This window comes from Notolepis coatsorum (genome assembly GCF_963971535.1).
Source record: "Notolepis coatsorum genome assembly, chromosome: 7".
Lineage (NCBI taxonomy): Eukaryota > Metazoa > Chordata > Actinopteri > Aulopiformes > Paralepididae > Notolepis > Notolepis coatsorum.
The window spans coordinates 12218442-12230941 of NC_140171.1; the positions used below are offsets into that span (position 1 = coordinate 12218442).

The window sequence follows — 12500 nt, forward strand, 5'->3', positions numbered from 1 at the left end:
GGGAGGTAGTGTGACCCTTCCACACGTTACACTCCCCCAGTGAGAGCCACGCTGCCAGGTGAAAAAGAAGCGGTGGGCTGGGTACACATGTGTCGGAGGAAGCATGCGATAGTCTCCGCCCTCCCAGACCGACGGTAGGGGTAGAGTGCGCAACGACCAGGAAGGGGATTGGGAATTGGCATAACGACTAACATTGGGATGGGAGAAAAACGGAAAAAGGAGGGGGGAAAGATAATAAAAAAATCAAAATCTGAGTTCTCAACTGGCGGGTCAGAACCCACTAATGGCTCAATGGATATTGATTGATATTGATATATATATATTGATATATAAGTGTAATAGTGTGCTGTGACATCACATAGTGTGCTGTGACATCACATCTTCACATGCCGACGCAGAACCAGCTGAGAAGCACCGTCAGAGACATGTCTGCAAGATGGACTGATGCATCAACGAAAGAGTGATACTAACCTATGACCCTGTTATCTTTCTGTCAGACAGTAGTGCATGCTGCAAGGAAGGCAGAGGAGGTGAGTGATGGACGAAGGGAGGGAGGGAGGGAGGGAGGGAGGAGGGAGGGAGGGAGGGAGGGAGGGAGGGAGGGAGGGAGGGAGGGAGGGAGGGAGGGAGGAGGGTGGGAGGAGGGTGGGAGGGAGGGAGGGAGGTTGAGGGATGGAGGGTGAGGCAGGAGGGAGGGAGGGAGGGAGGGAGGAGGATGGGAGGAAGGGAGGGGGGAGGAGAGAGGGAGGAGGGAGGGAGGAGGGCGGGAGGAAGGAAGGAGGGATGGAGGATGAGGGAGGGAGGGAGGAAGGGAGGGGGGAGGAGGGAGGGAGAAGGAGGGAGGAGGGGATCGAGAGACCGAGGGTGATGAAGGGAGTGGGAATTAATTGAAATTGATAGAGAGGGAGAGAGAGAGAGGGGGGGGGAGAAGGGAGAGAAGGCCGCATATATTGTGACCTGGACACAGTGATGTTAATCAGGACATGATGAGGCATTAATGGGGTGTACATATTGTAGATGACCTTGCTTAAGGACACTTTGAGAACTGAGAACAAAAACTCTTTGATTAGCAGACCGTCTCCCTAACCCACACCCTGCCTGATTAATTATGTATTCATATACGTATTTATAGATATAATTTTTGCATTCATGTACCCGAGAAATATTGACTGATGCTTGCTCTTTTAATTTGTGTGTCTGTACATGCGTGTGTGCGTGTGTGTGTAGTTTGTGTGTGTGGTGTGTGTGTGTGTGTGTGTGTGTGTGTTGTGTGTGTGTGTGTGTGTGTGTGTGTGTGTGTGTGTGTGTGTGTAGGATCGTGTCAACAGAGAGGTGATGAATGTGACCACACTACCTATCCCCGCTGAGCTGGCAGCTCTCTTGCAGGCAGCCTCAGGTACACACACACACACACACGCACACACACACACACACACACACACACACGCACACCACACACGCACACACACACACACACACACACACACACACACACACACACACACACACAGACACACGCACACACACACACACACACACACGCACACACAGACACAGACACACACACACAAAACCCACACATATGCACACGTACGCACACACACACGCACACACCACACACACACACACACTCATGCAAATCTCACACACACGGTTACCACTGCATATCTATGATTGTGTTCATTGATGTTTGCTATGTTATTACTTCTGGTGAACTCCTATTGTGTGTGTCTCTCTGTGTCTGTGTGTGTCTCTGTGTCTCCGTGTCTCTGTGTCTCTGTGTCTGTGTGTCTCTGTGTGTCTCTGTCTCTGTGTGTCTCTGTCTCTGTGTCTCTCTGTGTCTGTGTGTCTCTGTGTCTGTGTGTCTCTGTCTCTGTGTCTCTCTGTCTCTGTGTCTGTGTGTCTCTATGTGTGTATCTGTGTATCTGTGTCTGTGTGTCTCTCTGTGTCTCTGTGTGTCTCTGTGTCTGTGTGTGTCTCTGTGTCTGTGTCTCTCTGTGTCTCTGTGTCTGTGTGTCTCTCTGTGTCTCTGTGTGTCTCTGTGTCTGTGTGTGTCTCTGTGTCTGTGTGTCTCTATGTGTGTCTCTGTGTGTGTCTCTCTCTGTGTCTCTGTGTATGTGTGTCTCTCTGTGTCTCTGTCTGTGTCTCTGTGTCTGTGTGTCTCTCTGTGTCTCTGTGTCTGTGTGTGTCTCTGTGTCTGTGTCTGTGTGTCTCTATGTGTGTCTCTGTGTCTCTGTGTGTGTCTCTGTGTCTGGGTGTGTCTCTGTGTGTCTCTATGTGTGTCTCTGTGTGTGTCTCTGTGTATCTGTGTCTCTGTGTATCTGTGTCTCTGTGTATCTGTGTCTCTGTGTCTGTGTGTCTCTGTGTTTCTGTGTATGTGTGTCTCTGTGTCTCTGTGTCTCTGTGTCTGTGTGTCTCTCTCTGTCTCTGTGTCTCTGTGTCTCTGTGTCTCTCTCTGTCTCTGTGTCTCTCTGTCTCTGTGTCTCTGTGTCTCTGTGTGTCTCTCTGTGTCTCTGTCTCTGTGTCTGTGTGTCTGTGTCTCTGTGTCTGTGTGTCTCTCTGTGTGTCTGTGTCTCTGTGTCTCTGTGTATGTGTGTTCTCTCTGTGTGTCTGTGTCTCTGTGTCTCTGTGTCTCTGTCTCTGTGTGTCTGTGTGTCTCTGTCTCTGTGTCTCTCTGTGTATCTGTGTATGTGTGTGTCTCTGTGTCTGTGTGTCTCTATGTGTGTCTCTGTGTGTGTCTCTGTGTGTGTCTGTGTGTCTCTCTGTGTCTCTGTGTCTGTGTCTGTGTGTCTCTGTGTCTCTCTCTGTCTCTCTCTCTGTCTCTGTGTCTCTGTCTCTGTGTGTCTGTGTCTCTCTGTGTCTCTGTCTCTCTGTCTCTGTCTCTGTGTCTGTGTCTGTGTGTCTCTGTGTCTCTCTCTGTCTCTCTCTCTGTCTCTGTGTCTCTGTCTCTGTGTGTCTGTGTCTCTCTGTGTCTCTGTCTCTCTGTCTCTGTGTCTGTGTGTCTCTGTGTCTCTCTCTGTCTCTCTCTCTGTCTCTGTGTCTCTGTCTCTGTGTGTCTCTGTCTCTGTGTCTCTCTGTGTCTCTGTGTCTCTGTCTCTGTGTCTGTGTCTGTGTCTCTCTACAGGTGGGGAGGAGCTTCACTCTGACTGCATGGCTCTGGTCGAGGCTCCTACCGTCCAGGTGGAGCCTCAGCTGACTCTCCCTCTGGATATAAACAACTACCTCATCACTCACTACATACGGGCCTTGTTCAGGGTAGGAGCACACACACACACACAAGCATGCACACAAGCACGCACACACACACACATGCACACACACACACAAGCACACACACACACGCACATTGTATACAACTCTCGCACAGGTCCGATCTAGGAATTGTGAGTTCCATGAACCATTGCATTTATACTGTTTAACACTTTTCTGGACACTCAACGCTTTACAATGTAGGGTGGAAATTGCCTCCTCCTTGCCTCTTTGAACGCAGGTTCAATGGCTGTCAGTCACTGGCACCAGGCACACATCACACTACACAATGGCTGAAAGGCTCAGGAGACAGGGAGTAATCTCATCCAATTAAGGGGGAGGGATGATTAGGTGGCCTTGACGGTGACGGAGGTGATGGAGACCTGATTGGAAATTTGTCCAGGAACGTCAGGGAACCCTCCACTCTCTGTGATAGACGCCCCTGGGTTCTTTAACGACCCAATTCAGTCAGGACCTCGGTGTAAAGGTCACATCCGAAGGATGGCAGTCACTCACAAATGTACGGTGTCCCGTAACACAGTGCTCCCTGCTGGACAACAACCGTTTTCCAACAGTGGCCTGGCCAGGTCTCGAACCAGCAACCTTCTGGTCATGATCCGGTAGGATCATCTGGTAGTGTCGCAGTGAAAGGGTTAACCGGTTTGGTAGTGCGGCGGTGAAAGGGTTGACGCCGCGTGTCTGTGTTGCAGGAGCCGCTGTTTGGGATGCTGACGGTTCCCCTGCAGAACTCTCTGCTCAGACAGGATGAAGAGCTGCAGAGAGGATCCCTGGATGTCTTTACCCTGGTACACACACACACACACATATACACACGCACACACACACACACACACACACACACACACACACACACACACGCACACACACACACATACTGTACATACATACATACATACACACACACACACACACACACACACACACACACACACACACACACACACACACACACACACACATATACACACGCACACACACACATCCTGTACATACACACACACACACACACACACACACACACACACACACACACACACACACACACACACACACACACACAATCACACACACACATACACAAACACACACAACACATTGAAATGTTTTTCATTTGTGACTCAGGTGCCATTTTCAGTCAGACGTACTGGCACATTTGCATCTAAATTAGGTTTTCAAAATCGCAGTGTTTTTCTGTTTGGAGGTTTCATCTAAATTAGGTTTTCAAAATCGCAGTGTTTGTCTGTTTGGAGGTTTCATCTAAATTAGGTTTTATCAAAATCGCAGTGTTTGTCTGTTTGGAGGTTTCATCTAAATTAGGTTTTCAAAATCGCAGTGTTCGTCTGTTTGGAGGTTTCATCTAAATCAGATTTTCAAAATCACAGTTTCCGTCTATTTGCTGTGGTTTCATCTCATTTGAGTAAAACAAAGTTGATGCTTTTATAGTATATGAGACGTAGAGTCTTTTCTCAGCACAATCCTCGCTATTCCTCATACACTGATCACAGCTATTCAGCCACAGAACTAACGGGACCACGTTCCGTCTACGAGCCCTATAGACTACAGGGCACAATGACAACTTAACCCTTTCACTGCCACACGACAGAAGGTTAACCCTTTACTATCACACAACCCGGCTGTCGTGTGGCAGTGAAAGGGTTAACCTTCTGTGAATTGTTGCGGTGAAAGGGTTAACCGTTTTGGTAGTGCGGCAGTGAAAGGGTTAACAAGGGCAACAGCGTGGAACCACATTACACAGCATTATTACATGGCGTTTTCACATTCGCCGAAATGCTTGCTTGTGATTGGTCAATAGCCCCCGACAGCGGTGAATAATTTTTCGATAACCACCGGTGATTATTGTTTTTCGCAGCTGGAGTAATCAAGCCCCACTGACACACACTGTTTCATTGCAGCCAATCAGACACACCTGCCGGGCTGCCCGCGATAATAATAATCACTTTATTTGGGCTGACAGAGCCACAGAACAACTGCGATTTGTCAAATGAATTAGGTATATTGTTAGTAAGTTAGCCATGTAATAAGCGGGATAATGTATAGCTATACTCGGTCATCATCGCAAAATAATTGACCTTCACTGACGTTTAAAACACCTCGCCGAGGCGGCTCGGTATTTTAAACTCGTGTCGGTAAATTATTTTGCCTCGTAGCTATACATTATCCCTTACTTAGTTATCTCGCTTGGGAATATCCACACTAATATTATAATAATAATAATAATAATAATAATAATAATAATAATAATAATAATAATAATAATAATAATAATAATAATAATAATAATAATAATAATAATAATAATAATAATAATAATAATAATAATAATAATAATAATAATATAATAATAATAATAATAATAATAATAATAATAATAATAATAATAATAATAATAATAATAATAATAATAATAATAATAATAATAATAATAATAATAATAATAAAATAATAATAATATAATATTGTGTCACACAATTCAGTAACCAAAATTTTAAATACAACAGTGACAGTGGGCAGGGCGTGTGAGGTGAATAGATATTTTAACCCTTTCACTACCACACTACAGAAGGTTAACCCTTTACTATCACACTACAGACCGTCTGTAGTGTGATAGTAAAGGGTTAACCTTCTGTTTAGGGATGTCCGATATTATCGGCCTACCGATATTATCGGTAGATATCGACATTAAAATGTGATATCGGAAAATATCTGTATCGGTTTTCAATTTTCTTTATTTTTTATTTATTTTTTGCATTTCTATAACCTTTATTTACCCAGGCAAGCAAGTAAGAACACATTCTGATTTTATTTATTGTCAAAAGTATGCATAATGTTGTGTTAATTCCACAACAAGAGATATGTAATGTTAATTACCTGAAATTATTCCATTTTTGGGGGGGGGGGGGAACCCTGCATATATCGGTATCGGTTGATATCGGTTGATATCGGTTGATATCGGTATCGGAAATTAAGAGTTGGACAATATCAGTATATCGGTATCGGTAAAAAAGCCAATATCGAGCATCCCTACTTCTGTTGTGTCGCGGTGAAAGGGTTAACCGTTTGGTAGTGCGGCAGTGAACGGGTTAAAATGTGATGATTACAGCCCAGACTGTGCCGTGTGTGTAATCTAGATCCTGAGGTTCATGGGAGATCCTAATCTGAACGGAGCTCAGGAGAACCTGTTTGGGAACGGAACTACATCATCCAGAGAGGACTAGCCAATCCTGACCTCCGAGACGAGATCCTGGCTCAGGTAGCCAATCAGGTGAGACCCCGGTCCCTTTCCCCAGTTAATTCCAATGAAAGGAAGCCCACAAGGACATCAGTGAGATAGTGTTCACGACAAATGTTCCATTAACTCCCCTTTCTGCTCTCTCCTGTCCTCTAATCTCTTCTCCTCTCCTCTCTCCCCCTCCTCTCCTCTCTTCTATACTCTCGTCTCTACCCTCTCCTCTCTTCTCCTCACCTCTCCCCTCCTCTTCTCTCTTCTCCTCTCCTCTCTTCTCCCCTCCTCTCCCCTCCTCCTCTTCTCTCTTCTCCTCACCTCTCCCCTCCTCCTCTCCTCTTCTCCTCTCCTCACATATCTCACCTCTCCCCTCCTCCTCTCCTCTCCTCACCTATCCTCACTTCTCCCCTCATCTTCTCCTCTCCTCCTCTCCTCACCTCTCCCCTCCTCTCCTCTCTTCCCCTCACCTCTCCCCTCCTCTCCTCTCCCCTCATCCCCTCCTCTCCTCACCTCCCCTCACCTCTCCCCTCCCTCTCCTCTCCTCTCCCCTCCTCTCCTCTCCTCACCTATCCTCACCTCTCCCCTCCTCTCCTCTCCTCTCCCCTCCTCCTCTTCTCACCTCTCCCCTCCCCTTCTCCTCTCCCCTCCTCTCCTCTCCTCTCCCTTCATCCCCTCCTCTCCTCACCTCTCCTCTCCCTCCTCCTCTCCTCACCTCTCCCATCCCCTTCTCCTCTCCTCACCTCTCCTCTCCCCTTCTCCTCTCCTCACCTCTCCCCTTCTCCTCTCCTCACCTCTCCACTCCTTCTCTCCTCACCTCTCCTCTCCCCTCCTCCTCTCCTCTCCTCACCTCTCCCCTCCTCCTCTCCTCACCTCTCCCCGCCTCCTCTCCTCTCCTCTCCTCTCCCCTCATCCCCTCCTCTCCTCACCTCTCCTCTCCCCTCCTCCTCTCCTCACCTCTCCCATCCCCTTCTCCTCTCCTCACCTCTCCTCTCCCCTCCTCCTCTCCTCTCCTCACCTCTCCTCTTCTCCTCTCCTCACCTCTCCCCTTCTCCTCTCCTCACCTCTCCCCTCCTTCTCTCCTCACCTCTCCTCTCCCCTCCTCCTCTCCTCTCCTCACCTCTCCCCTCCTCCTCTCCTCACCTCTCCCCTCCTTCTCTCCTCACCTCTCCTCTCCCCTCCTCCTCTCCTCTCCTCACCTCTCCCCTCCTCCTCTCCTCACCTCTCCCCGCCTCCTCTCCTCACCTCTCCCCTCCTCTCCTCACCTCTCCCCTCCTCCTCTCCTCACCTCTCCCCTCCTCCTCTCCTTTCCTCACCTCTCCCCTCCTCCTCTCCTCACCTCTCCCCTCCTCCTCTCCTCTCCTCCCCTCACCTCTCCCCTCCTCCTCTCCTCACCTCTCCCCTCCTCCTCTCCTCACCTCTCCCCTCCTCTCTCCTCACGTCTCCTCTCCTCTCTCCTCTCCTCTCCTCACCTCTCCCCTCCTCTCCTCACCTCTCCTCTCCTCACCTCTCCCCTCCTCCTCTCCTCACCTCTCCCCTCCTCCTCTCCTCACCTCTCCCCTCCTCTCTCCTCACCTCTCCTCTCTCCTCTCTTCACCTCTCCCCTCCTCCTCTCCTCACCTCTCCCCTCCTCCCAGGCGTGGCGGAACCCTAACATTCTGAATTCTGAGCGTGGTTGGCTCCTCCTCTCAGCTTGTCTATCCTCCTTCCTGCCTTCTCAAAGACTGGCCAAGTACCTGCTCAAGTAAGATGCCTGTAGAACACTGTCTTAACAAGTACTTTCATCTTGTATTGAGTCTTAACATCTTGTTTTCAGGAAACAAAAAAATTTGGGATCTGGGGGAGATAGCGCGACCCTCCGCACACGTTACTCTCTCCCAGTGAAACTCCTCGCTGTCAGGTGAAAAGAAGCGGCTGATGTATCGGAGGAGGCATGTGGTAGTCTACGCCCTCCCCAGACCGACAGTAGGGCAGCATGTGGTAGTCTACGCCCTCCCCAGACCGACAGTAGGGCAGCATGTGGTAGTCTACGCCCTCCCCGGACTGACAATAGAGCAGCATGTGGTAGTCTACACCCTCCCCAGACCGACAGTAGGGCAGCATGTGGTAGTCTACACCCTCCCCAGACCGACAGTAGGGCAGCATGTGGTAGTCTACGCCCCTCCCCAGACCGACAGTAGGGCAGCATGTGGTAGTCCACGCCCTCCCCAGACCAACAGTAGGGCAGCATGTGGTAGTCTACACCCTCCCCAGACCGACAGTAGGGCAGCATGTGGTAGTCTACACCCTCCCCAGACCGACAGTAGGGCAGCATGTGGTAGTCTACACCCTCCCCAGACCGACAGTAGGGCAGCATGTGGTAGTCTACACCCTCCCCAGACCGACAGTAGGGCAGCATGTGGTAGTCTACACCCTCCCCAGACCGACAGTAGGGCAGCATGTGGTAGTCTACAACCCTCCCCAGACCGACAGTAGGGCAGCATGTGGTAGTCTACACACCCTCCCCAGACCGACAGTAGGGCAGCATGTGGTAGTCTACACACCCTCCCCAGACCGACAGTAGGGCAGCATGTGGTAGTCTACACACCCTCCCCAGACCGACAGTAGGGCAGCATGTGGTAGTCTACACCCTCCCCAGACTGACAGTAGGGCAGCATGTGGTAGTCTACACCCTCCCCAGACCGACAGTAGGGCAGCATGTGGTAGTCTACACCCTCCCCAGTCCGACAGTAGGGCAGCATGTGGTAGTCTACACCCTCCCCAGACCGACAGTAGGGCAGCATGTGTTAGTCTACACCTCCCCAGACCGACAGTAGGGCAGCATGTGGTAGTCTACACCCTCCCCAGACTGACAGTAGGGCCGCATGTGGTAGTCTACACCCTCCCCAGACCGACAGTAGGGCAGCATGTGGTAGTCTACACACCCTCCCCAGACCGACAGTAGGGCAGCATGTGGTAGTCTACACACCCTCCCCAGACCGACAGTAGGGCAGCATGTGTTAGTCTACACCTCCCCAGACCGACAGTAGGGCAGCATGTGGTAGTCTACACCCTCCCCAGACTGACAGTAGGGCAGCATGTGGTAGTCTACACCCTCCCAAGACTGACAATAGGGCAGCATGTGGTAGTCTACACCCTCCCCAGACCAACAGTAGGGCAGCATGTGATAGTCTACTCTACACCCTCCCCAGACCGACAGTAGGGCAGCATGTGGTAGTCCACGCCCTCCCCAGACCAACAGTAGGGCAGCATGTGGTACACCCTCCCCAGACTGACAGTAGGGCAGCATGTGGTAGTCTACACCCTCCCCAGACCAACAGTAGGGCAGCCAGGAGGCATAATGACTAAATTGGGGGATGGGAGAAAAATGTTTAAGGAAAAATAATATATATATCTGGAGACAGAAGGAGTGACTTGTCTAACGTCACAATCGCTGCCTGTCACTTGTTTCAATACATTTAAACTGGATTGGACCAAATGACACGTCTCACAGAGAGACACACCAGCTCTGTGGCCATTGCACCTCCATTTGAAATCCGACGATTCATCGCCGATCCGACACCCGGCACCTTCTCACAGCCATGAAATGGCCAATGTGAGAAATGCCTGGTAAATATAGCTGCGGTGGATAAATATATGCATTAAAATTTACAGCGTGCATTTCTCAGCGAATCTCTTGGTTTACAATATGGATGTGCTGGTGAGGCACTTTGGTGTTTATAGGTGGAGTTTTTAAGAAGTTCAGAAATATTATTCTATATTTAGATTTAGCTCTCGACTCTGCCCATAAGCAGGCCTGTACAGTGCGACATATATATCGCACGTGCTACAGCAACAGCGGTCTGTGCGATGGATGGATTTACTTCAGTAGCACTGGTGCGATAGGGATTCGGTTCATATAGATACTCTTATTTTGAAAATCCTGTAGCGGGTCTCATTTCTGCCCACGCGCAGCTCCAGCTAGGCTCCGAAAGCTAGCAACGTTCAGGTGCATAATAATCTTATTTTGAAAAAACTCTTGTGACAACTCGACGAGTCATATCCGCCCTATCCGTGCGCCTTCTGCAAGCAGAGCAGCGCGTTGGTCGGTTCACTCGGTTGGTGCGCACTGAACTGCTGCGTTAACACAGCAGTGCGCCTACACGTCCCGAAATAAGTCTGTGGTGTTTTTTTTTTCTCGCAACGGGTCAAATGCATCTACATGCTTTGCACCGTCGCCATTCCTTTATGCGCACATCGCCCGAAATTAACGTTTATGTACCATTACAATCACTACAACGTTAGCAAGCTAACAAGCTAATCCTGATCACAGGCAGAGCCAGTAGACACAGTGTGGACTGGGGAAAGGGAAATGGGGGGGCACTCTCTCCCCTTCCCTGTGTGTGTGTGTGCGTGCGTGCGTTTCGAAAGATGATGAAGTCACTAGTCAGGACAGGAGTATATTATAGTAAACTGAGGATGGACAGATAATGTTGATATTCAAATATAAACAAGTTTCGACAGGAGTGGAAGTTTGAAGACAGACTAGACTACAATATGATGCGGGGGTGGTGAGTTGAAACAGTGTGTGTGAATGAATGAATGAAAACTTTATTTAACAGATTGCAGAATGGGTACAGTACAGTACGGCTCAATACACACAATTGTTAAGGGGATGCAGACCTGAGAAAGACGTTTGTCTTGTTTACATCAGGGTCCCCCATTGTGTGTGTGTGTGTGTGTCCCAACCGACCCCACTTCTATGTTTCAATAAATTATTTGCATTTAAAACTATTAACGCTGACTCATTCCTTCAGTCCACTCAAAATTATGCTAATATTCCTTATGTTGTTTATGATATTAATTGAAAATAGCATATGAGAGTATCATAGTAATAATAACACATGGCGATATACTAAATGACAGCCAAACATGGCACTGCAACTAAATAACACAAATACAATAGGCACATTTGTGACTGTTACAAATATAACACGTTTTATACTTGTGCTACAAGATTTTGGCCTGTGCTACAAAACTATAAACCTCTGTAGCACCAGTGCTATGTGCAAAAAAAGTTAACGTACAGCCCTGCCATAAGGCAGGTCTACACCCCCCCCCCCCATTTGAAACACCCATTCAACTCCCAGTTAGTAGAGAGAATCTCTCACTTGTTTTCTGACAATAAGACCTCAAGACTCAATATAAACTTGAAATACTTCTTAAAATGGAGGTTTTTGCATTACGTGGTAATACATTTACATTAAGCAAGGTCTGTCTTATTGCTGTCACTTAACCTAAAAACCCTATTCCTCCATGTATGTATAATCATTCTCATGTTTTTTACTGAATGTAGTTTAATTTGTTTTGTTTATTCGGTTTATGAAAAAGACAATGTACACGGACATGAAAAGAAAAAGACTAACCTTCGTACCGTCTTCTACTATCATGCACTCTGCTACTAAGGAATCCACTGTGCCCATATTACTACCTACCATCCTATGACTCTACTACTCAGCACGCAAGACTGTAGCGCTCAAGATTCAACACTGTTTGAATCTCACTGACCCTCAGAGTTGTACCCTTCCTGCTGACTTGTTGTTGTACAGAACTTGTTAGTCGCTTTGGATAAAAGCGTCAGCTAAATGACTCATTGTAAATACATTTTATAAAGGCAATCATACGAACCGCAGTTGCCTTGAGGCTCCAGGTAATGCGTTGTTAGTCCGACACGCTCCGAATTGCAATCCAAAAAGAAAAGATGACGCTGGTCCAATGTACTTTCAAAACAAACAGGATTTATTGGGAAGCGAGTCACAACAGCCCCAATAGCTGCCTACCACTATAAAACAAACAAAAAGGGTTATGTACATGAACTTAAACTGTCAATCAAATCAAATGCGAATTGAGTGCGGTCAAAAACTATATGGTACCGCTCCACCTGGGCCTGCGTGAACTCTAAATTACCTGCCATCAGTGGCGGCTCGCCACTAGGGGCGCAAGGGCGCCG

The 12500-nt window shown here is 48.4% G+C and overlaps 1 protein-coding gene across 1 annotated transcript in view; it reads left to right on the forward strand.

Annotated features, from left to right (window-relative positions):
- The window catches only part of myo15ab (myosin XVAb), a gene marked incomplete at both ends in the record, with an annotated part of 155895 nt that overhangs the window by 67427 nt on the left and 75968 nt on the right, over positions 1-12500 (forward strand). The window contains 7 exon segments of the mRNA XM_084319482.1: positions 498-530; positions 1315-1396; positions 3125-3255; positions 3960-4055; positions 6420-6476; positions 6479-6553; positions 8149-8255. Coding sequence (XP_084175608.1) covers positions 498-530; positions 1315-1396; positions 3125-3255; positions 3960-4055; positions 6420-6476; positions 6479-6553; positions 8149-8255 — 581 coding nt within the window.